The sequence below is a fragment of the Silurus meridionalis genome, chromosome 17 (assembly GCF_014805685.1).
Source record: "Silurus meridionalis isolate SWU-2019-XX chromosome 17, ASM1480568v1, whole genome shotgun sequence".
Classification (NCBI taxonomy): Eukaryota; Metazoa; Chordata; class Actinopteri; order Siluriformes; family Siluridae; genus Silurus; species Silurus meridionalis.
Window position 1 is genome coordinate 9,972,583 of NC_060900.1, and position 26,865 is coordinate 9,999,447.

The 26,865-nt window shown below is 37.1% G+C and overlaps 1 protein-coding gene across 1 annotated transcript; it reads right to left on the reverse strand.

Moving 5' to 3' along the window:
• Positions 1-240: 240 nt before the first annotated feature.
• Positions 241-26,865, reverse strand: map3k12 (mitogen-activated protein kinase kinase kinase 12). The gene is made up of 14 exons (XM_046872073.1): positions 25,921-26,865; positions 20,845-21,351; positions 20,241-20,424; positions 19,075-19,266; positions 17,339-17,497; positions 16,693-16,851; positions 15,403-15,511; positions 15,147-15,256; positions 12,042-12,158; positions 10,966-11,085; positions 8,603-9,281; positions 4,662-4,729; positions 2,901-3,186; positions 241-707 (listed from the first exon to the last, which is right to left on the reverse strand). Exons 2-14 carry the CDS (start codon positions 21,257-21,259, stop codon positions 591-593), a joined length of 2,715 nt encoding a protein of 904 aa, XP_046728029.1. The 5' UTR covers positions 21,260-21,351; positions 25,921-26,865; the 3' UTR covers positions 241-590.

Below are 26,865 nucleotides of genomic sequence, written 5' to 3' on the forward strand. Positions count from 1 at the left end.
AGGGTGACAGTATGTGTTATTATAAAGCCTCCAGATAATAAGAATCAGCACCTTTCATAATCATTATCTATGAAAAAGTGTGTAGCCCTATTTTTTTACTGTTGAAGACATAAATGAGTTCAAGTATAATAGGTATATGTAAGTACAACTACAGGTAAGTCTGTTATTTATTTTCAAGCTTGATGATGATACACAAACACCTGAACTTGCTTTGAGTAACCAAATGCATAATTGTCCAAATAATAATAAAACTTTTTTTAATTATATTGATATGAGAGCCATGTACAAAGAATGGGGCCCTGGTCTTTGGAATCTCAGTGACATCATGACCAGTTTATGTAAAGGTATGTTCTTAATGTGGCTTATATTGACTTTTTTCAAATTCATTAATTTATTGATTCTTTATCACTGGTTTGTTACAGGCCCAAAGAGAGGCATTTTTATTGTGTTTTGTGTAAAAGTGTATGTCTGGTGTATCAGGTGTTTTGGTGTGACTACAAATAAGGAAGTGTGCTGGTAGGTGTTGTGGTGAATATATATATACAATATGTACAAATGCACAGGGCTGGGTGTTTTTAAATGCAGGTTTGTTAGTTCTGGGGACCCTGACCCCAGCCTCCTGCACTTGGGGGGCGACTTGGTTCTCCACTCCCTGACTGGTCCAGCTCGGCACTGTCGCAATCCGAATCTTCACACAATGCCCGAGTCTTGGAGAGACACAGAGACACGGATTTTACAACATTTCAGACCATCTGCATTGTGCATTTCTTTTAATTTTTATGGTAAACATTCATTTTACACTGACCTTTATGTTTGTAAAAAAACAGAAGAAAGACTGTACTTAATTGTGTAGCTAGTTATCATAGAAATATAGGTTTGATTTGGCTCTTTAGTTGTAGCATGTTACAAACACTATAGATACTATAGTAAATATAGTACAGTGCAACCTCTATACTCGCAGGGGTTACGTTCTGACCCCTCACGAGTAACAAAAACCGCAAGGTTTTGACTCTCTCCTTTTGATGGTTCCTTTTTCAAGGGGTATTGTACAAACTCTGTTTCAAAATGTTACTCCGAACTTTCGAGCCACTTGCGGCTTCTGGCGAACGATCAGATTTTTCGCGAGTTTCTCTTAATCCGGTTGCAAATGAAAAACCACGAACTATCGAGGTCGCGAGTGTCTAGGTCATGAGTATCGAGGTTCCACTGTATATTTTATATTTTATGCTATACCTAAATAATCATGTTAGTTTACATGTATATTAGTTTTACAGATCTCATTATAATACTGAAGTATAGACAGCATTAATTACAGTAATATATAGTGTTACAGTAGTGGGCAACTTCTGACATAAAACTTATTGTTGTAATACTATAAAACAATTGCCACTCCAATTTGCATATTGGAGTAAAATTAATTTATGAATGAATGGTTTCCTGATATATATTTATATGATTTATCGATAGCGATAACCAGACGATGTTTTGCTGAGTGTGTTATTGTGCTGGTACCTTAAGGACTTCCGTGGCTTTTTTATATTCTTCATATTCTGTGTGGTGTTCATTTCATAGCAGTGACAGAGATTAATCTTTTCCAATAAGTTTAAATAGAATTTTACTATTTATGGACATTTATTTTACCTTCATAAAGCCATTTTTTTCAAAATCTGTGCATTATCTTTAAATCAAATTCTTACATTTAATACATCAATTAGAATAATAAGACATTTTGATTCTTACCAAGCGAATGAAATTAGTATCAACAAAATTCTTCTTAACAATGCAGAGAAAAGATACTTTAAATGCACAATTAAAACCGCCAGTAAGTCACTAAATAAGTGAGTCATTGATTGAATCACCCGTGTAAATGATTCGGTTCAATCGCGATGACTCACCCACTATTGCTCAGAGACGCAAAACAGTGCTGTGGTTGTGTTTTGGAATTATTTTTGTTGGCAAAATCAAGCAAAAACAGGCAGTGTGTTAGTGGTGTCTAAAACATTGTTTATTGATCTGTTGTAAAAAAATCAATATCATGTAATAATCATACTGATTTTTGGAGAAAAAAATGGCTCTTAATATTACAGGATATTAATAAACTATATGAAATTATAAAAAATTATTTTACACATTTTCTGAACCATATCTTGAATGTTGCCATCATTCTAAATGCATTTTAATAGACTGAATCTTGCTGTGAAAAAATGCACTAATCTGCTAGAGTTCATCACGTAGCGTACGCGTGCACTCTGTAGTTGCGTTTTGTTTGGGTTTCGCGATATACTAGATAATGTCAAATCACACATAGTTAAAAGAACAATTACGATGTTATCATAGATGATATATTGTCTATTGTACTCCCCTACTGTCAGCAGGTTAAGACTTAATGTAAAGGAAAACTGACCTCATGATAATATTTGAAATTGATATGCATTGAATAAACACTCCATCCTTAGAATTCATACTTAATTGTAAATCCATGATAAAAGAAAAGGCTCATATTATTATATTTTCCAGTACAGGCTTTACTTTTTTAACTTTTATCTTAAATAATATGGCAAAATAAAACTTTACAGCATCTCAGTATGAGAACCTGTTTCCTGTTATGCCATTTTTACAATGCTACTTTTAATAGAAACATAATTATTATTTGCAGGTCTATTGTGCCCTCTAAATGCAAGACTCAAAACTCTTTCAGAACACTAGCTGACCACTAATTACAAACGCTTCGATTCATTCCGCTTGGTACATTAAAGGGGTTTTCAACAGGGACATGAAACACTGGTAATGTAATAGATTAGGCAACTCATGACTTTTTGTATGAGAAGGTTTTTTTATGAAAATTAAAATAAATAACTATCACTCATTTATGCTCAGTGTGTGACTCTAGAAATGATCACCTCCAAAATATTTTGCTCCAGGTCGAAGTTTGCTCGCTCCTGTTCGAGAGCAGCAGCCTCCCTCTCCGAGATCGCAGGGTCTGTGATGTCAGCAGGAATCTCAGAGCCCTGCGAGATGAGGTCATCACTTCGATCGTCCAGCCTCTCATCCGTATTGGTGCTGACCACATCGGGTGTGCCGCTGTGCGAGTGATCAGTGGTATGGCCTTCCTCTCCATCAGAGACTGACAGATTCTCCGAGCTGAAGGTGGACACGGACTGGCACTTGGATATACTGGTTGGCCGTCTAAAGATTAAGGCAGTAAACTGGTCATTAAAAAAATTTCTTTATTATGCTTCATTATGCTGACTTGGTAAAGCTAACATTCTATTCTGCTGTTATGCATGTTATTATTATTATTATTATTATCATTATTATTATTATTATTATTATTGTTATTATCATCATCATTATTATTATTATTATTATTATTATTATTATTATTATTATTATTATTATTATTATTGTTATTGTTATTGTTATCATTATAGGACCCAGACTTCTCAGAATTATGCTTTTCTGGCATAAGATCAAATTGGGCCGAATACGTTTTGACTTCGTTATAGAAATAAAACTTTATAGCTTCCTTCCTGTTATAACTTCTAACTCCTATTAAGCAACATTCACCAAACTCAGGACTGTTATTATTAACTGTTCTGGCTTATCTTATGTTCTGACTTATTTTTAAATGAATGGACATTTCCATTGTGGGTGATCAGACAACTGTCCATCGATTTACATTTATGGAATGTTCATAGCCTAGCTCACAATTTTTAATATTCAAAGCTCACACACATACACACACACACACACACACACACACACCTACATGCTCACAACCTGAAGCCATTCATCTCTCCCTCTTACTCTATCAATATACCAGTAAAACACAAAAATATTTCATCTATCTCACTATCATTGTTACATACTTTCTCCGTGTATTTTTATCTATCAGTGCTACACATAAATATACCAGTGGCACACACTCCATCTCTCTATCTACCTGCAAAGGGGAACACTAACTCTCACTCACTCTTTCCATCTATCACTCTCTCTATTAATGTGACACACCCTCTCTATTCATCTCTCTGTCTGCCTACCACTGTCTCCATCCATTGCTTTATCACTCTACCAGTGGCACACACTCTCTCCATCCATCTCTCTATCCACTAACAGCAGCCTCCCTTTATCTCTCTATTCCACTTTCTACTTGTATCACTCTATTTCACATTCATTTTTCTACTAGTAACTGTATATAACTGTCATTCCTTCTGTCTGTCACTTTTTCTTTCTGTCTTTCCACTTTTAAGCTCAGTTCAGACTGGCCTTGTCATGCTCAAATCAAAGTTTGGCATGAAGAACTTTATCTAGTTACACAACAGAAGCCATGTAATGTACATGTCTACAGATTTAAGCATTACATTACTTTGTACTGACAACCATATCTTCGCCTTTTTGTTTTGTATAGATCACTGTATAATTTTACAAATCATAAAACTTCATGCTTTGCTCAATTTCTATAAATTGAAAAAAAATGACATATTCTAAATGTTATTATGGCCATACGAACTTTGCAACATGGTAAGGAGCAGTAATCCTTTACAAATAATGTTTTATGCTTTATATTTAACATTCTGTAAAACTGCCCACCTAGCTTTCACTTTTTTTTGTCAGAAATGCAACTTCCCTATAATATCTAATGTTAACATGCCTTTACTCACCGTCTCCTTGGCAGTTCCACTTCACTGTCTACTTCACCCTCCTCTTCCTCTGAAGACACACCACGGCGCTGTGCGACACAAGGTACACAAAATTACATTCATCTTATCACATTTCCGCTGCTTAATTATCTGCTACAGTGGTGTATATGGATTGGTGAAATCCATACCCATCAGAGATTGTTTTGTAACCATTCCCAGCCTGAGAATCTTTTGCTGAGTCCTCTCTCAGAAAACAGAAATCCCCCCTTTTTTTGCCATGACTCATGTCCACAAACTTTGATAGATCGCTGTTCTTTAAATACAACAGGGCACTCACTCACACTTGATAGTCATCTTAGATTTTCACATTCAGTAATCCCCCATTTATCGCGGTGGTTACGTTCCAAAACTGCCCGCGACAAATGAAAAACCGCAATAAACGGACACCACCCCAAAAATGCTATTTTATTTATACAGTACTGTACTGTATAACCATTTTACTTAAAACATTAAAACTTTTTTTTACTCACTTTTTCATTTTATTATAATTATAATTAAATATATTTTTATTATTTCAACATAAAACTCCATAAAAACAATTCCCTATAAGTTTTTTGGTCTATCGTGCTATCCGCGAGAGACCGAGAAAATCAGCTAAACAAATTAGTTATGTGGCAAATGCGAGATTCGAACCGCAGTAAAGCGAGGGATTACTTTTGTTCATTCACATATAAAACTGTGTGAAAAAGATAATACACCATTTAATGTTTATGGTTTTCGTATAGAGGAAAAATAATACAAATCATCTGGTTCTTATTAGGTCTTTTCAGGTAGATAACTTCAGATGAACAACACATTTTATTTTTTTTTTCACAAAAATCAAGCCAAAATGGAGGAACTTAACTGCCTCCAAACGAATTAAAAGGCTTACCGTATTTTCTATAACTATATACTATATAGAGATACTATATATAGACTATAAGCCGCTACTTTTTTCTCACGCTTTGAACCCCGCGGCTTAAACAGCAAAGCAGCTAATTTATGGATTTTTCCTGGGTTTTTCCCAGTTTTACAAGCTTCAAACCAAAAAACTAAACCCCCTTAACATTAGACCAATGAAATTGCCAAACGGGTTCAGGTGAACCCAGATGCGCTCCCACTGAATCGGGCCGCACCACATCATAAATATGGATGAGGTTCCTCTGACGTTTGACCTGCCGCTCACTCGGACTGTCTACAGGAAATGCGAATCATTCGTCATGCTGAAAACAACCGAGCATGAAAAAACACACTTCACCTGTGTTCTGAGCTGCACGGCACCGTGAGAAAAGCTTCCTTTTTAAACGCACGACGATGCCAAAGGAAAAACTCTCGAGAGAAATTGTTGTGAAAGGAAGGACGAAGACAGTGAACAATGACTTTTTTGGTAGGCTACTGTTTAGATACAAGCCGTGTAACAGGCACTGTCTTTCATTAAAGCCTGTGTAAAGTTCATTAGTTTCAATGTAGGCACCTGCAGCTTATTTATGTTCAAAATAAAAATCTTTGTAAAATTCAGTGGGTGCGGCTTATATATGGGTGCGATTAATAGTCCGGAAATTGCGGTAGTAGTCGCCAGATACTGCTAAATTAAATGATTAATTGATCATCAGCACGTGTGATCATCTTTAAAAAAGCTGAATTTTTACAGTTTGCTGGTCTGGAGAAAACAGGTGTGTGTTAACCCAAAGCCAACAAGGGTTGAATACATCAGTAGTAATCTCAGTGAAGCAATTTTGGCTGCCCATCAAGCTAGAAAGGGTTATAAAACCATCTCTAATCTGTTTAATCCCATCATTCTACATTCTTCTTCTTCTTCTTTCGGCTGCTCCCATTAGGGGTCGCCACAGCGGATCATCCGTCTCCATACCACCCTGTCCTCTACATCTGCCTCTTTCACACCAACTACCTGCATCATAGTCCAGGGAGACTCCTGTCTGACCTCGTCCGTCAACCTGTCCATCACCACTGCAAACAGGAAAGGGCTCAGGGCCGATCCTTGATGCAGTCCAATCTTCACCCTGAACCAGTCTGTTGTACCTACTGCACACTTCACTGCCGTCACACTGTCCTCATACATGTCCTGCACCACCCTCACATACTTCTCTGACACACATGACTCTTCATACAATACCACAACTCCTCTCTTGGCACTCTGTCGTACGCTTTCTCTAAATCCACAAATACACAATGCAATTCCTTCTGTCCTTCTCTATACTTCTCCATCAACATCCTCAAAGCAAATAAGGCATCTGTGGTGCTCTTCCTCGGCATGAAACCATACTGTTGCTCACAGATGGTCACCTCTTCTCTTAGCCTGGCTTCCACTACTCTTTCCCATAACTTCATGGTGTGACTAATCAACTTAATTCCCCTGTAGTTACTGCAAGACTGCACATCTTCTTTATGCTTAAAGATCGGTACCAGCACACTTCTTCTCCATTCCTCAGGCATCTTCTCACCTTCCAAAATCCTGTTAAACAATCTGGTCAAAAACTCCACTGTCATCTCTCCTAAACATCTCCACGCTTCTACCGGTATGTCATCTGGTCCAACCGACTTTCCACTCTTCATCCTCTTAATTGCTGCTCTCACTTCCTCCTTACTAATCCTATCTACATCCTGCTTCACCAACTCCGCATCGTCCAACCTTCTCTCTCTCTGATTTTCCTCATCCATCAGCTGCTCAAAATACTCCCTCCACCTTCTCAACACACTCTCCTCTCTAGTCAACACCCCATCATTCTACATTGAGGTAGATTATTGACAACTGAAAAACTTTTGAGAAATATTTCAATTGCAGTCTTCTCAAGAGTAGACATCTCTGTAAATTTCCTTGAAGGTAAGACAAAAGAAAAGAAAAAGAAAAATATAAGAATTACATTTTAGAGTCTACAGGCCTCAATTAGCATGGTAAATGTAAATATGTAAAAGTTCATGAAAGTATAATTAGAAAAAGACTGAATAAGTTCTGTTTGTTTGGAAGGGTTGCCAGGAGAAAGCCTCTTCTGTCTAAAAAAACATGATAGCATACCTTAGGTTTGCAAAGGTGCCCCTGAACAATGTAATCTGGTCAGACGATTCCCAACTGGAGATGTTTGACATCAAGGCACAGTTCCATGTTTGGCGAAATCCAAACACAGCATATCAGAACAAACACCTCATACCAACTGTCAAGCACTGTGGTGGAGCAACAAGCTAACGATTCCAAGCACACCAGCAAATTTACAACAGAATAGCTGGTGGAAAAAAAAAAAAAGGGTAAAGGTGTCACGGTTTTGCAATGGCCCAGTCAAGGTTCAGACCTCAACCCGACTGAAATGCTGGGGCAGGACCTTCAGAGAGCTGTGCATATACAAATCCTTTAAAATCTCAATAAGCTGAAGCAATGTTGTAAAGAAAAGTGAGCCCACATTCCTTCAAAACAATTTAAGCGACAAATAAAGTCATACAGAACATAATTACTCCAAGTCAGTGCTAATAAAGGTGGTTCCACAAGCTACTGAATCATAAGATGTACTTAGTTTTTCACACATAACTTCTCCATTTTGGCTTTATGTTTGTAAAAATAAATAATGACATGTTATGTCATGTGTTGTTCATTTGTGGTTGTAGTTACTAATTCTAAGACCTGATAAGGACCAGAGGATTTTTTTATTTACTGATCCATAAAACCCTAGAATTTAGAAAAGTGGTGAATTTTCTTTTTCGCATGACTGTATCTATAATGTGAGACCATTTCTCTCAAAAGAAAATGCTTAATCAAGCTTAATATATTAGTTTTATTTGTTTGCTTGGCTTTGTCTGTATTTAGGACTTGTGTGAAAAACTGCTGACGTTTTAGGTAATGTTTAAGCAGAAATATTCAATTGGCTTAACAACCTTTATGGATGTGTGAGAAAACGTGAGAGGAAATGACACACCTGCTTTCGTGTGATAGCTGCTCGGTAAAGTATAGCTGATGGAGTCAAATGACTACCACTCGCTCCCCTCGGCAATCGCACCGACCCGGTTCCTTCCTCCCTTTCCTCCCCCAGCGTGTGTCCCCGCCCCACTGCCACACCTCTTGCACAGCAGGGTGAATCAGGACTGCTAGAGAATGGTAGAGATGCGGCATCCTCGCTTGCTGTGTCGCTTCGTGGTGGAGTTTCATCCATCCCCACAGTGGCTTCTGCCACGCCTCTGACACCGCTAACAAGCCCTTCACACACACTCAAACTACCAGCACCACCGCTGGCTCCGCCCTCGGCTCCATGGGTAGAGCAAAGCAGGTCTGGGCTGGAGGAGGACAGTTTTAATGGAGGGGCTTCCATCTGGCTTCCTCTTGACACAGTACCCACTGTCTGATCGGTTGCTGGAGTGCCACTGGGTGCAGTAGTACCCAATGTGGGGGTTTCTCTCTCTCTATTGGAGGTACCAGCAGAGTGCTTGGGCCCTGAGAGATCACCACTGCTGCCTCGGCCTCCCCTGCGATGTCGCGTTTTCACCCTCCGGGCACGACTTGGTGAGGTGGAGGTCCGGTTGGTACAAGAAGGAACTGTCACTTGCACCACACCAGGGTCCATTTTAGGGAGGATTACCTCTGATCTTAGAAGGTCAGGTCTGTTTATGGGAAAATACAGAGGCGTTTTACACAAATAGCCATTACATTTTGTTTTGGTGCATGGCACAGATAAAAGTCCAAAGTTTCAGTGTAGGACACAAAAATAGCTTTAACTGACATGCTGGATGTGTGTGTGGGGGTGTGTGTGGGACTTTTTAAATCTCACTTTTTTTAGTGCCTGCTCTATAATCCAGGGACAAACAACAACTACCTGGTCCTTCCTGTCATATATTTTTGGCTCTATATTTTAAAATATAAAACAATTAGCAATTTAAACTAAAACAATAATGATCCAGAGAAGCCTTTACAGGAGTTTAAAGAATGAACACAGTAAATGTGTATACTGGCATCCCACCATGTACAATATGTTCCGATATTAATGAACATGGCTATGTTTTGGATCGGCAAGCCTCATAACTGATCGCCCACTCCCACCCGTAATACAGTAAGTGCCTGTTCCTTTTACTTCTTTTGTTTTGACAGGATTTCTGTAAAGCTGCTTCGTGACAAATAACGAATTTTAAATGTAACAATATGTACAATATGTTCTTTTTCTAGAAGCTGAGGCAATGAAATAAAGGTTTATGTAGGAATAAAATCATTTATAATACAGGATATGACCAAATATGTTCATCAATTGAAATTTGAAAGTTGGCATTTACTTAATTTTTTATACATGGATGATACTGTCAACATTAAAATAGCGAAAGTTTATTAAAATAGTTTATTTTCCCCCTATGGTACACATAATTACTAACCTTTTTTTGAAACTCATTAAATACATAATTATTCCATACTAATAGCATTTATTAAAGAAATATTAAATAAAACTGTATCTTTTTAAATAAACAATATTACAACAATGAAGTATTAATAAAGATGTCAGCACAAAAATATAGATTCTGCCATAAAAATAGATGTTTAGAAATGTTGACTATACTTTACTATAGTTTTCAGAGAGCAGGTCACACTTATCAAAAGAATCCAGTGGCATTGTTGTCCCTGTGCAAGATATTGGCTTTGTTTTTTATTTCTTGTGATTAATCTGGTATGTCTCAACTTACAATTAGCTGTATACTCTGATTAATAATAGGTGTTTTCCTGAATACAGGAGTATCAGGTTTCCTTTTTGCTTATCCAAGACAAGTACATTGTGAGGCATGAGAGGGAAAAAAGCACTTAAAACAGTGGTGTGATGTATTACAGTTGTCCATGATCACCTGAGTAAAGTATAGGTTGTTTATTGCACTTGTTTTTTTGTTTGTTTGTTTGTTTTCATCTTAAACCATTTAATTTAATTAATCCGCACCTAGTTTGCATGTTCAGAAGTTATACTGCTGTTATTACCATAGCTTGTGTAATTATATCCACTTCTCCACTTCTCGTCTTTTAACATGGTGTGTACTGTAGTGCAATTCAGCTTTGCCATGAAATCTTTTTACCAATTATTGTGTGTCATTTATACACATAAATACATTAGCATAACGCTTTACTCTTAGTAAATGCTCCATTTAAGCTGTGTTATTCTGACCTAACCGCAATATTAACGAACTTACACTTCAACGTTCACATCTTCATAACTGGAAGCTTTAAGTATCCTCAAAGACACAAGACACAAAGACACAAAAGGCAGGACTTGTTTCATAAGAGAAAAGAAATCCCTCTACATACAGCAGCACTCACCTCTTGCTATGTGAAGGAAGCTTTTGGGGTACATTCCTCTTCTTAATGAGTTTGTCCACAGTGTTTGAAGGATGGTGTTTAAACAGTCCAGGATATTTCTTATCCAAACACTGCTCCCTTCTGTAAACACAAAATGTCTTGAACAATACTATTTATGCTTACTGTACAATTTTCGTCGCTACTATGAAATTATGATTGTTTCTCAAAAATCATCATACAGGCTGAGATTTAATTTATAAAGTTTGTACTATGGAATATGTTCCGGTTTGGATTTAGGTATTTTGTGATATTAGGCAGTACAGAAAAAATAATCATTTGTTAAATTAATCTTATTTGAAAGGAAATTCAATCAGTATCTATTCACTGCTAGGGTGTGCATGCCTTAAATGGATGACATGGAGGCAAAGAACCACCTGACAAGGATGTTTGCAGGGCAAAATAATAAAAATAGCAGTTAATTTGAATTGGTTAAAATTCAGCCCACAACTAATAATGAGGCTGTTGGTGTTAGTGCACTCTTTATGATATGTCTTTGTTATATTTCTCATTTTAATGTTATTCTAATCAGTTCTTAAATGTATCTTATGCCTTGACCCGTTTATCAAAAATCACCACATTCACCATATTAGTTAAATGACACACAAAAATAATTTGTGTAACTCAGTAAGGTCATTAGAAAATGTTAAAAATGTCTTCTCTGTATGGAACTGTAACTATATCTTACTATGTTACACTTGTTCATATATTCAGCACATATAAAAACAGTGATCAAAGTACCTTGAACTACCTGTGCATTCAGCAGTTTGAACACACCTTTCAATCAATCAGAATTGAGTACTGAGACAGACCATGCTGTAAAATAAGGTTCTGTCTTTTTTAAATAAATACCACACATTTCAAATATTCCCTAATAAACATCGACAGTACATATATTACATGATGTTCACTTTAAATAGCCTGTGTGTGTGTGTGTGTGTGTGTGTGTGTGTGTGTGTGTGTGTGTGTGTGTGTGTGTGTGTGTGTGTGTGTAGAGAGAGAGAGAGAGAGAGAGAGAGAGAGAGAGAGAGCATTTTTACCTAAGCAGTTCTTTCTCTTTCAGCTCCAGCTGTAGCATGACAGCACTCAGTTCCATGTAAAGGTTGTTTGCTCTCTCCAGCTTCCTCTCATAATGCTCTCTGATGTCAAGGGCATGCCTGGTTAAAACACATTTGGAATTTTGCTTTGAAGTTTTCTAGAATATTTCAGTTGAGCATTGGTATAAAAAATAATAGTTTGAAATTCTTATTATTTCTGAAAATCAAGAACTAGAAACACTACAGTACCCGTCATATTACATTAATACTGAAGACAGCTAAACTATGAAAGAACATGTATGGAGTTACATAGTAAACAAAAACAAACCCAGAATATCTTTTATATTTTAGAAACAGCTGTGCCTTGTCAATATTACATTTTTGTAACATTTCTTGCCTTCTTAATAATTGTTCTCAGGTGTTAATGTTTGGCAAAAGATTAAATAAAAAGGGAGAAGAGTAACCATGACTAACTATACATCATTCTAAAGGTCTAAGCCTCAAGCATCGCTTTTAGATCACTGTTTTTCAATGGAAATCGTATAACGAATTTATTTGCTAAATTTGTGTAAGCAGTACATTGAATTGTTGGGATTGGAACATTGAATTGTTGGGATTGGAATGGCCAGACATCAATATGGATGGTCATGACTGTAAAACAATAGCTTGTCTGGCTACCTGGGCATTAATATGAATGCCAAATCAATATCAATAGCCAAACATGTATAACAAAAGCCTTTAATGGTCAGCCATACATTTATATGCAGACTGTATGAATAGAGTATGAATGATCACCTGAGTTTACCAGGTGGCTCTCAAACAGGGGTAGGGAGAAAAGGATCAGACATAAACTCAGATAAATGTTTGTAGGAATCTCATTTGTCATGAATATCTTTATAAAATGTGGCTTTCAACCCAGTACTTTTCTGGATTGCTCCAGGACTAATGTCATATATTTATATATGAAAAAAAACCAATGTTCAATGCAGGTAAATGGATATCCATGGCACTTCATCATCTATAACTTTATATCTTTTTGAGCAATACAAACTTTAATAATTTACAGTAAAGCTCAAAGAGTCTTCTTTCTAAATTATTAGATTAGCTATCTAAATTGTGTATGTAGCACATTTTTATCAGGAACTGTTAACATTTAAAGTTAGGTAGGGCATTTCAGCTGTGAGTCCTGACATTTGGGCTCAGTGGGGTGGGGAGGGGCGAACCAGACATAGTCTCAGATAAATGTTTGTAGGAATCTCATTTTTCATGATATCTTTATTCAATTTAAAATATAAACTCATGTGGCTTTTAACCCAGTACTTTTCTGGATTGCTCCAGGACTGATTTCATGTATTTATATATGAAGAAAAGAAAATTGAATGCAGGAAATTTATATTCACAGTACTTCATCATATATAACTTTCTATAACTTATTATCTTTTTAAGCAATATTATTTTTAAATAATGGACAGTAATGCTCAAAGTGTCTACTTTTTGAAGATATTTAAATTGTTATGTAGCCCACTTTTTTCAGGAACTGTTAACATTTAAATTTAGGTAGGGCATTTTCAGCTGTGAGTCCCAAAATCTTTGGTGAAGGCTAACAGGTTAAACTATCAGTTTTCTCATGCAGAGGAAAGAGTGAGTACAGAGTCAATAGTCATATTATATATAGTGTACTACAACTACTGTACAAATCCATATTATGGCAAGAAACCCTCAGTTAAGTAAAAAGAATAGATCCATCATTACTTTAAGAAATGAAGATCAGTCAGTCTGAAATATCTCAAGAATGTTACATGTATTCCCTAAGCTCAGTCTCCAAAAGCATCAAATGCAAAGATAAAACAGGACTGTTCCAGGATAAGGTGACCAAAATCACATCCTCTTCTGCAAAGTGCAGCAGTTTGAACCACTGTGTCTTTGTTAGAAGTACAGAGGGTAATTTAGGCGGTTTGCGGATCTGTGGTTCCCACTGTGAAGCATGAAGAAGAAGGTGCAATGATGTGGGAGTGCTTTGCTACCAGCATGGCTACTACAGCATTTTGCAGTGACATGCCATCCCATCAAGCATTTAGTGGTCCCATCGTTTGTTTTCCAACAGGACAATGACCCCAAACACACCTCTAGGTTTTGTGAGAGCTATCTGTTCAAGAAGAAGAGTGATGGAATGCTGAATCAAATGACATGGACTACACAATCAATATCCAGTTGAGATGATTTGGGACTTAGACTAGAGGCGAAAGAAAAGCAGCTTACATGAACTCTACACCTCTGGGAACTTCACAAGATTGTTGGAAAACCATTCCAGGTGACTAAATCATGAGGCTGACTGAGAGAATTCCAAGAGTGTGCATAGCTGTCATCAAAGAAACGTGAGTTCTGAGTTGTTTAACACATTTCTGTTTGTTACATAATTCCATACATGTTCCTTCATAGTTTGGATGTCTTAAGCATTAATGTATAATGTTGAAAATGATAAAAAATAAAGAAAAACAACTGAAGGAGAAGGTGTATGCCAACCTTTGACTAGTACTGTATATCTCAGGAATACAGTCTTGGACCAGTTTGAAAAAAGAGAACTCAAAGAAAGCTCTCAGAGATGATGACAACATGAGAAACTCCTAGAAACTATCATTTACACTAGAACCAACAAATACATTTTGCAATATTTTAAAAGTATATTTTAAATTGCTAAATGTTCAAATGTATACTGAAGCTTTTCTTTTCTTGTTACTGTGATAATACGGAAGCGCGTTGCATTCATGAAAAGAAAAAAAATCACAGAAAGGATCTCATAATTATGACTTAATATCTCATAATTATGAGATCCTGATCTCGTAATTATGACTTAGTATCGCATAATTATGAGATAAGTTGGGGCAGTCTGTGGCAGGGGAGCATTTTAGCGCAAAACACCGGATCTGACGTTACTGCATTCTTTACTTGGATGCGCTTCCGTATGATAATGATTTAAACACTTATTTAAAAAAGCTAACTTTGGATTCCACAATATATAATAATATTTTAAAATATTTTGACTACAGTGATAGAATGGAATAAGACTTTTGAAATGAAATGCGAGTTTGTTGTTGCCATGGCACTGACCTAAGTTCTTCACGACGACGGTTAATGAGCTCCTCGTCCAGTCGGTGCAGACATGTTCCCTCAGATTTGATCTTCTCAAAATGTTGTTTTACCTCCTCACGCCATTCAGCCTACACTCACCAAACACAAAACCCATGTACACAACAAAGCAGATGTGGCAACACAGGAAAGACATTTCTAAGAGCTCTAACATATCTGAAATTTTGTTGTTGTTGATTTTTTTACAGCGATAATTATGTCTGCAGGGGTGTGCTACCTGTGATTTAAAGTAGGTCTCCTGTGGGGTGGAGAGCACATCGGCTGAGGCAATATCCAGGTGCAGCAGAATCTGTCTGAATGATGGCCTATTTCTGGGCTTGCAGTTCCTGTACACACATTCACCATTAGCATAGACTGCACTTAGTTACTTTTGATTTTACTTTTCACTTGTGCGCTGGATCAATGTTATGCTGTGTTCAGCTGTAAATAAAGCTGTAAACTCTGACATCTTGATGTTAGAAACATTCTGGTGGGAAAAGTGTCTGCCTTTTTGTTTAATTATTTTGCCTTTTAAAGCAATTGTTTCATGGTGTCAAAAAAATCTAATCACATTTACTTCTAAAAGGGATTTTTTTAAACATAGATGAAACACTTTGATGTGTGCAAATCAATCGAAAGGAGTACTTGAAATATGTCAGTATACAATGCATATAACACAGTATACAAGTGGTTATTACTATGGCATTGCTCCTACTATTTACTGCAATTTCACCTATTTTTTTTATATATTTTTTGCAATTTGTCTTAGTCTGTAAGCTAGCTGTTAGCTATAGCAACTGGAAAGCACTATTAGGACAGTTGGATGAGCTGATTAACCAGTTGAATTGTTAATGTACAATATAGGACAATTATTAATCATTTCTATCTTTATCTGCAATTGCAATCATCTTATTTAATTATACAATTATACACAATTAATTATACATATACAAATTCCTAAAATGACCATAACATGGTCATTGACATATGAGGCTTGTTTAAAAGATGTCAGTGTGGTTCATATTCAGCAAACACACACGAGCAAAAGTGCTGATATACTGAATGATGAAAATTAAAACAGCTTCTGATGAAGTCACAGCTAGAACACACATCATGCAGTACAAATGTAGTAAGTGTTGTAACAGTTTTAAAGTATATGTATAAGTAATATTGGAATTGGTGTGTTATGAACGTATATAAAAGACATGAAATGACAATTTAAATGTGCCCATACATTTATACAAAATGAATTTGACAGGGTTTTTTTTCAAGTATCCAAATCAAATTCTCTTAGCATCCATGCCTTTGATTCCTTTGTAGCAGTTACACAGTCATTCGCCTAGCCATTAACAAAACTCCATTCCTTTCTGATAAAATAGAGAAGTGGGCTCATTTTATTAGTCCTTTGCCTTCAACTCACACAATCCAGAATTTATGGAGTAAATGTAGTCATGGAATACTAGTCAGTTTTCCATCTCTAGGATTTTTCCAACTCGAGGATGTTCTGTATTGTTTTTAATGTACTAACCAGCATTGTTTTAAGAGGATCTTGAAGCCATCAGGGCAGCTTTCTGGTAGAGGCAGCTGCAGGCTGTTGTTGCCCACTCCCCAGATAATAGCTGAGGAGTCCACATCTTTGTAGGGGATTTCACCTGTGAGCATCTCCCAGAGAACCACCCCAAACGACCTGGAGAAAAGAGTCCAATGAAAAGGTGATAAATAGCATGAGATATGGTGTTGGGGAACAGGGGCACTTACAGGGGGTTGCAGGGTATCCCAGGCATAAGGGCCCACCAGGACACTAGAGTGCCCTGAATTACCACTTTGGAATATTGCAATAGGAAGAAAAGCATTAAGTATGATCTTGTTGAAATGGTGGGAGTCTTTACTTTTAAAGAACAGGCATTAGATTCTATGGTTTTATTTGCATTGATGCACTATCAAGTTTTCAATGGTATAACAGCAATGAATCAAATAATATAAAAAAAAAAAAATATTCATATGGAGGGGCCCAAAACTCTGTCTTGCATACCCTCTGTATAAAACTGCTCAGTGCACCCCTGTAAGTAAACACATTATAACCTGAGCGCTCAAAATCATTCACTCCACTATATTATTCATTATTACACTAATTACTTCACTCAGACTCTATGAACGAAAGACAAAATACACACCATATATCCACTTTTTCTGAAACAGGTTCGTTTCTTATGACTTCTGGTGCCATCCAAGCCACAGTGCCGGCAAAGGACATTTTTGTGCTCTTATCTCGCAACTCCTTTGATGTACCAAAGTCTGAGATCTTCACCAGGTCGTCATGGGTAATCAGCATGCTAACAGTAGAGACATCAGACAAGACATAATGTAAACAAGATTTGTGTAGCTACCTGTACCAGGAAATGGGTGTGTAATTGTCTTCATGAATATAAAAGCACAACTTGATATACTTGGAGTCTACAAATCTGTTACTACACACAATTACACTATTACACGTTACACAACTAAAAACTACACGACATAGACACGGTGCTGTGTTTTGAACTGTTCTGTTACATGCTGAACATTTTGTTAAATGTGAACTCTAGTGTTTTAGTCTTTTCACTGGATTGTGCTGGGAGCTGAACTGAAATAAACTGATTCTTATTTTGTTTCACTGTGTAACATTTAGTTGCCAGAGACAGGTGAGAAATGCATGTGCACACAAAAAAAATATTTTTAGTGCCTACTCCCGAGTGGTGTGAGTCATGCTATTCTCTCCACCTGTCAATCACACTAACACAAGCCAAACATTGACATCTGTGAGCTCATGCAGAGGCAGATTTAGGTCAGAAAATTGAGGTAATGTTCATATCAAACATCAGAACGAAAACAAAAAAGTGATCCCTCTGACTTGTGGCATATTTACATGTATTTCAAACAGCTGATCTTCTGGGAATTGTACATACAACAGACTCTAGAATTTACACAGAATGACGCAAATAAAAACAACTACAAAAAAACCCTCCTGTGATAGAAAGGTCTGTAGGCTGAATCACCTTGTTGAAGAGAGGAGTGTGACAAGTCAAGGTCTGAGGTGACAGGAAATCTATATTAACTCAAATAAGCACTCTTTACACTTCTTGGTGAGCAGAAAAGCCTTTCAGAACACAAAACACATCAAGCCTTGAGGTGGATGGGCTCACCCAAACTAGAATAAAATTTTAAAGACTTTGGATGGTTTGGATGAGTCTGTGCCCATTATAGCCTCAAATTATTGTTCTTGATCAACAGAAGTGGATCCAATGTGGTATTTTGCTGTTTTAGCCCATCTACTTCAATGTGTATTGTTTTGTATATGCTGAGATACCTTTCTTCTCACCACAGTTGTAAAGTGTGATTATGACTTACTATCTCCTTCTTGGCTGATTAAACACATCTTGCCATTTTCTATTGACCTCTCTTATCAGCAATTCATTTCTACCCAAAGAATTGTTACTCACTCAATGTTTGTTTTTTCATACCATCCTGTGCATATTCTAGAGATCTAAGTTAAAAAATCAGATATTTTCTACTTAGATTCTCTAGAAAAACGTTCTGGGCTGCTGCAACATGATTAGCTGATTGTTCAGATAAATAGGTATTTTTTATAAAGTAGACGGTTAGTGCATATCTGAAAATTTTTGTGAGCCCAAATCAGGTAAAAAGAAGCAGAAGTAAAACACTAAGATAAGTAAAAAATAAATAAATGGCCACACACCTCAAAACTGCAAGTACAATATGCTATAAGTATATTTCATGATATACCGTTGATATAAGTTTATATAATGATACACGTTTTTACAAAGCATGAGCAGCATAAGGAGCATTTACAGCAGCACATATTATGAAAATATTGGCATTAATAACTAAAGTAATGAAACACAGAACTTACTTGGGTGATTTGAGGTCTCTGTGAATGATCTTGTGCAGGTGGAGGTAGTTCATCCCGCCTGCGATCCCCATTGCCCAGTCAACGAGCAGTGATGGTGTGATCTTTCTCCCTGCTCTCAAAACCTCGTACAGCTGCCCCTGTGCACAGTACTCCATGATAATGCAGTAACATGGAGCTTGTGTGCACACACCCCTAAAACACACATATATACACACATGAAGGATAGCAACTAGACTTCATAATAATAATAATAAAATAAAATGTATTAATTTTTTTATAAACCTTATAAAATATACATTACAGGTCCAAAGATCAACATTATCTTGGGTAAATGCTGGCTTTTTCATATATATATATATATATATATATATATATATATATATATATATATATATATATATAGGAAACAAAGTAGATTTTTAAGACTACTTGTCATATTTTTAGAAAATAGAAAATAGAAAGTGTGATGGTCAGTGTTTAAAAAAAGTTCTTCATTATCCAAGAATTAAAATTCCAGTCCAATTCCATATCATAAAATTGCCACAATGTGCATCTGAGAAAACTGGTACATTTCAAGTCAAAGCTTGATTTAACTAAAATTTATGCCATTTTATAAAATAGAAAAATTTAGTTTGGTGCTTTTAAAAAATATACAATTTTGTAAACCTTTTAATTATTTATTTATTTATTTAACAATTTACACAATTGTCTAATTTGTTTATATTTGTATAATGTATAGCTTTTTTATCTTGTCCAAAAACATACCAAAGACATTTACCAGGACCATAAAAAAAAAACATCAAACTTAATATAGCATGCAAATGTTCTACAAATTATATTTAACCATCTATTCTGGTTTTTCTACTGTTTTATAGTTTTATTAACAAGGCTCATTGAAGTAAGTTGAAAATATTATAGTAGAACCATGTAGAATCCTACAAGAGAGAGGGGTTGTTTCTTGACATATATACACAAGATACAAATTTTCCTTTCTTCTTTCATATTACTATACACATTACCACAACTTAAATATTTGCAATTATTCTCATAACACCACATGGAACTTTTTAATCCAAATTACAACCAAATTACAGAATCAAATGATACACATGACAATAACTGAGAAACGACAACCTTTACAACCATAATTGGATGTTTTTACTTACTTGAACGTGATGATGTTGGGGTGCTTGAGCTTACGGAGGTGTTTGATCTCTGTTTCTTTGATGTCTCTCACTTTCTTCACGGCCACCTCTTCACCATGAAACTTTCCCAGGAAGACTGCTCCTTGAGCCCCACTGCCCACCCACTGTAGCTCAGAGATCTCTTCGAAGGGTACCTCCCAGGACTCTGAGAAAGCCATTTTGGATGTTGATTTATTAATTTGTTTAAAAATTGATTACTAAAGACCTTGAACGACTTTCCATTGCACATAACAATGCATGATTGAGTCTGCATTAGACTGTTGATGGACTCTGTGCAATTTGAGAAACCACTATATAATTGTGTATCAACATTTACTGTAAGAGCTTTTTTCCATGAGAAAAAGTCCACTTAAAAGGTTTACAGTGTCCATTTATCATTTAGATATTTACGTTAAGGCACATTATTCAAAATGCAAATAATAGGAGGAGCATTTAGTTTCAAGTGAGCAATGTGGAATTTGACAAATCAAAAGGTCTTCGGAGATAAACAGTTAAATTATGTCTTTAAAAGGACTCTTTACATTTATAAGTGAAGGTCATTTATGTAACTCTGTTCGTTACTTACCTTCCTGGCTCTGCTTGTTTTCAGTAGAGTATGCTTTGCCAATCATAGTCCACACCGGCTTCAGGCAACCAAAAAGTCCCTCCAGAAAGCCTCCTCCACCTGCTTGCAGCCGAAAGCTCTCAGACTGATTGCGCATGGCTCCCCCTTCGGCTCCACCTTCGTGCAGCTTCAGCACACTGTTGGAGAACTGTGCAGGGTCATCACTAGGAGTGGGGGTGTTGCCTCGTGTGTGGGTCCCATCCCCAACCGGATCGATGGACAATACGTTACGCAGGACACACTGTGTGGGAGTGAGTTCAGTGTCCGGGGTACATGCAGCTACATCAGAGTCTGGCCGGCGAAACGGAGTGTCAGAAATCGGGGTACTAAATCCCGAAAGGGAGGGGGAGGGACACTGCTCATGGACACAAGCCATGGGCAGCCACGCTCATCTAAAAAAACCCAAGATTTGAAGCCCTTTATGTTCACATGAAAGGGCTGAAACACTGATGTTTAATGTCAAAATACCTAAAGAAAGAAATGAGATGGTCAGTGTGGTAAAGGTTCAAGACAAAACTGTTACTGACTCTTTCATTGAATCTGTTAGCCTTCATTACTGCTTTTGGGACTCACAGCTGAAAATGACCAACCCAAATTTAAATGTTAACAGTTCCTGACAAAGTTGGGCTACATATACAACTTAGATATCTTTGGAAAGAAGACACTTTGAGCTTTACTGTGCTTTAATTAAATATAAATACATGAAATCAGTCCTGGAGCAATCCAGAAAAGTACTGGGTTAAAAGCCACATTGAATGAAGAGAAAGGGTTCAGTGAAGCCTTATCTTTCCAAATAAACCGGAGTTTGCAGCAATGGATGAGTTTGTGACTCGTATTACAATCATAGTGTAAGTACTGCATTTTTTATGCATGTTGTTGGTGTGTACTGCTTAAACACATACAGCAAATACATTTGTTATACGTTTTTCATTAAAAAACAGTGATATAAAATCAATGCTTGAGTCTTAGACCTTTAGAATGATTTGTAGTTTATCATCGTTGCTCTTGTCCCTTTTAATTTAATCCATTGTTAAACATTAACACCTGAGAACAATAGGATATCGTGGCTCTGAAGGCTAAGGGGTTTTAAAGTCACTTTGCAGGGTTTTCAGTCCTCTTCTGTGTGTTCTGTTGCTGTACTAAAACCGTTTAGTATATTGCACAGGTCTGATGTCCTTTGTACAGTCTTCTTACATTTTCTTGAATAGTAAGACAGAATATTTTGTCCAACATTCCATGACCTCAACCCCACTTAACCCCTATCGGTTGACCTGAGAGGCAGATCGATTTCCAGGTATTCCTCACCCAACATCAGTGCATGAGTTTACTAATGTTCACATGGCTGAATGAACAAATCCCCAAAGCCAAGCCTGAAAAAAAAGTTACAGCCTTCCCAGAAAGTGCAGGTTATTCTAACATTCTAACATTTTTATTCTACAGTGAAACTAAACCTGGAACAGCACATATGGGTGTGATGGCCAGGTATCTATAAACCTTTGATGGTTTACATAGCAGACGTCCTAATCCAGAGCAATATTTATTCCAAACATTTTATTTATACAATTGAATAGTCAAAAGTTAACTGCCAATGGACACTGTTTATGAGGTGGGAAAAAGAAGGATGTAACTAAGCTATCATCATTGCTGGAGAATGACTCTCACCCCCTGTATAAAACAGTTTCATCTCTGAGCAGCTCCTTTAGTGACAGACTGTTAAATCCAAAGTGTCTGAAGAAGCGATACAGAAGGTCTTTTCTCCCTGCTGCTATTCGACTGTATAATCAGAGCTGTTTCCAGTAAATCAGTCACTAAAATGTACACTGTTATTGTGTTTTTACTGTGCAATAATAATATTAACAAAATTTGTATGCAATAATTGTACAATAACACGTTAAAACCGTGCAATATTACCTATGTGCAATATGTTTGAAACTTAAATACTTATTGGTCGTCTCTTTTTCTTTTGTATTTGTAAACTGTAATGTATATACTTTTATTATGTCTCTACTTTTTGTTTTATTTTATTTACATTTTTTTTTAATTATTTCTTAACACATTTATACATTTGTATTTTTTGACCAAATAGAACACATAGTTCCTCTTCTTCTTCTTTCAGTTGCTCCCGTTAGGGTCGCCACAGTGGACCATCTGTTTTCATACCCCCCTGTCCTCTACATCTGCCTCTTTCAAATCAACTACCTGCATGTCTTCCTTCACTACGTCCATAAACCTCCTTCTTGGTTTTCCTCTTTTCATCTATCCTGGTGGCTCCATTCTCAGCCTTCTTTAACTGATATACCCCATGTCCCTCCTCTGCACATGTCCGAACCATCTCAATCTCGCCTCCCTCACCTTGTCTCCAAAACTTTCTACATGTGCAATCTTTCTAATAAACTCGTTTCTAATCCAGTCCATCCTCGTCACTCCAAATAAATATCTCTGCATCTGCAACTCTGCTTCTTCCAGCTCTACCTCCTGTCTTTTAGTCAATGCCACTGTCTCTAAACCATACAACATCGCAGGTCTCACCACAGTCCTATAAACTTTCCCTTTCACTCTTGCAGATACTCTTCTATCACAAATCACTCCTGCCACTCTTCTCCACCCACTCCACCCTGCCTGCACTCTTTTCTTCACTTCTATAATACACTCTGCATTACTTGCACTGTTGACCCCAGGTACCTGAACTCCTCCACCTTCTCCACCTCTTCTCCCTGCAACCACACCACTCTACTGCCCTCTGTCTCATTCACACACATGTACTCTGTCTTACTTCTACTGACTTTTATTCCCCTTCTCCCCAGCGCATTCCTCCACCTCTCCAGGCTCTTCTCCAACTGCTCCCTACTCTCACCACAAATCACAATATCATCCGAAAACATCATAGTCCATAGAGACTCCTGTCTGACCTCGTCCGTCCAACTGTCCAGAGCCAGAGCCGATCCTTGATGCAGTCCAACCTCCAGCTTGAACTAATCTGTTATTCCTGCTGCACACTTCACTTCTGTCCCATTGTCCTCATACATATCCTTCACCACCCTCACATACTTCTCTGCCACACCTGACCTCCTCATACAATACCACAACCTCTCTTTCCTTCTGACCTTCTGTATACTTCTCCATCAACATTCTCAAATCAAATATTGCATCTGAAGTGCTCCTGTAGTTTTCCTCAGCATGAAACCATACTGTTGCTCACAGATGGCCACCTCTTCTCTTAGCCTGGCTTCCACTACTCTTTCCCATAACTTCATGGTGTGACTGATCAAATTTATTCCCCTGTAGTTACTGCAGGTCTGCACATCTCCCTTGTTCTTAAAGATCGGTACCAGCACACTCCTTCTCCATTCCTCAGGCATCTTCTCACCTTCCAAAATCTTGTTTAATCAAATGGGGAAAATATATTAATTTAACATTTCTACCCTGAATTTAAATATTTATTTAAAGCTGTTTTGTGAGAATGTCATAGAAACATCTAATAAACAAAACAAATACCATTGAATTAACTTCATTGTATTGTGCACTTGATTTCATATGCCTTCATGATTGTTACATGATATCATTCCTCCATTGTTATCACATTGATTCAGGAATTGTAGGGCTGCGTTATACTTGATAATAACAAGGTAAGTGGGAACTCAAATGTAAGTTGAACAAAAATGTAAGTTGAAATACAAAAACTGTGCAGGAAGATTACAAGACTTGTCTGCTAAACAAATAATAATAATAATAATAATAATAACAATAGTAGTAATAATAATAATAATAATAACAATAACAATAGTAGTAGTAATAATAATAATAATAATAATAATAATAATAATAATAATAATCATAATAAAAATAAATAAATAAATAAATAAATAAATAAATAAATAAATAAATAAATAAATAAATAATTTTGCAACTGTTATTATTAAATTAAATGATAGCTGTGGCTGTATTATCTGTGAAATCTTCGGTTAAGGCAGTTTATATGATATACATTCAAGTATTGATAACTATTTTGTATTAATACAACAATAGTATTATGTTATATGTTATAATGTGACATTAGGTGTAGCTGTGACAGGCCCGTCAATTATTTTATAGTGTTGAAAGTGTATGAACAGAAAGCAGGTCATTGACTGCTGCATGAAGAAGAATCATGCACTAAATGGCTTCACATTCAATCTAAACGCTACGGTGTTTTTGTAAGATGCTCCAAAGGACTCACGAGCCTACGTAAAGAAACGTGTGTACGTCATTCCGCACAATATGAATCAATATTAAATAACCACAATGAACCAAGGACAGCTGGGCACTATACAAAGAGTCTGGTGGTGCCGTTAATGTGCAGAACAGGCACAAATAGTATCCTACTACACACCTACATATCACATGATGTGGTGTGTGTGTGTGTGTGTGTGTTTTTGGCGTGTTTATATATATATATATATATATATATATATATATATATATATATATATATATATATATATATATATATACTGTATGTGTGTGTTTGTGTGTGTGTGTGTGTGTGTGTGTGAGTATGTTTTGACACTAAACGTTTCCCGCAGCGCTAACAACGACGCTGTGATTTGTTACCATCGCTCTCCACTTGATGTCCACTCCAAAACAAAGAGTTCATCAATAAGCTTGCTGTGTGTGCGCGTGTGCGCGCGCGCGAATGCGTGTGTGTATGATCGCGCATCTGCGTACAACGTTAGGAAAAAAAAACACCTTCACCAACCACAAGCCTTAATGGCCAATGTGAGATCATTCAGCCATGCGCCCCAGAGCCAGCGCAAAGTGCCGCAATGTCTGTTGAGAACATTCACGCATGCGCACAAGCGCGCGCGTGCGCACGCACGCACACACACACACACACACACACACACACACACACATATTATTTTAAATTTTCAAAGCGATTTCACAGGCATAGCGCGCATTACAGTGCATTGCGCCGCACCGTTAAATCCGCGTGAAGCGCATACGGGACCCGGAGCTGTGTGTGCTGCGAGTGTCGGGGATTCGCGTGGAAAACCTTACCGTGTCTCAGGAGCTCGGTGTTGTCGCGTTGTCAAGTGAGGGGTGGGATCAGATTGTCTTCTCCCCCTCGGATTCCGGCTGCAGCGTCGTTTCTTTGCGTCCCTTCTTTCCGCTCGCCTTTTCTCCTTCTTTACCAATAAGCCCGCGTGAGTGCAGACGAATCGGAATGAGTCCCATCGGGCAAACGGGGCTTTCGTCGATCGAGCCGAAGAGATAGAGGGGGAATGGAGCTGTCCGGTGCTGAAGCTGACGTCACGCCGCCGAGTCACGCGTCACTCCCGCGAGGGGGCGCAATGACGCTCGAGCCAAAATGGTGCCTCAATCCGGAGCAACGCTGAAATGGTCTTAGACTTCAGGGTTGCCAGATTTTTCCTTACAAAAAGCAACCCAGGCTTATACACAGATTTTACAGCCCCAAGGCAGGTTCAGGTGTCTGCACTTTATCAGAGTACTTTCATATATAGTAAACCTTTACCTCACTACATTTTAGACTACATCAGATTCCTCAACATGAAGAGACTGCACTGACACACAGTTTGCACAACGTAATGTTTTGCACAATTACTGCTAAAACTCCTAGTATTTACATGTACAGTATTTATTTTCATACATACAATCAATTTGCCAAAACCTTCTATACCGTACTGGTCAGTGCTTCAGTGTCACTGTGTTTACTGGGTATTATCTCTCTGTATTATGTTGTTGTTTTGTCTTTTGCAATAAATGTTGCACACATGCACTTTATGTACTTAGTTTTGTGTAGTTTCATGTTCCTTTATGGTAATTTATGTTGTCCTATGTAGCACCTTTGTCCTCAAGGAATGTTCTTTGTTTGTTTACTTTTTATAAAAAAAAAACATAAAATTTCCATCAGATGTATGTCAGACCTTATACAACGGAATACACCTACAGTATATGTATAAACATATACTTCTAGATCTATAC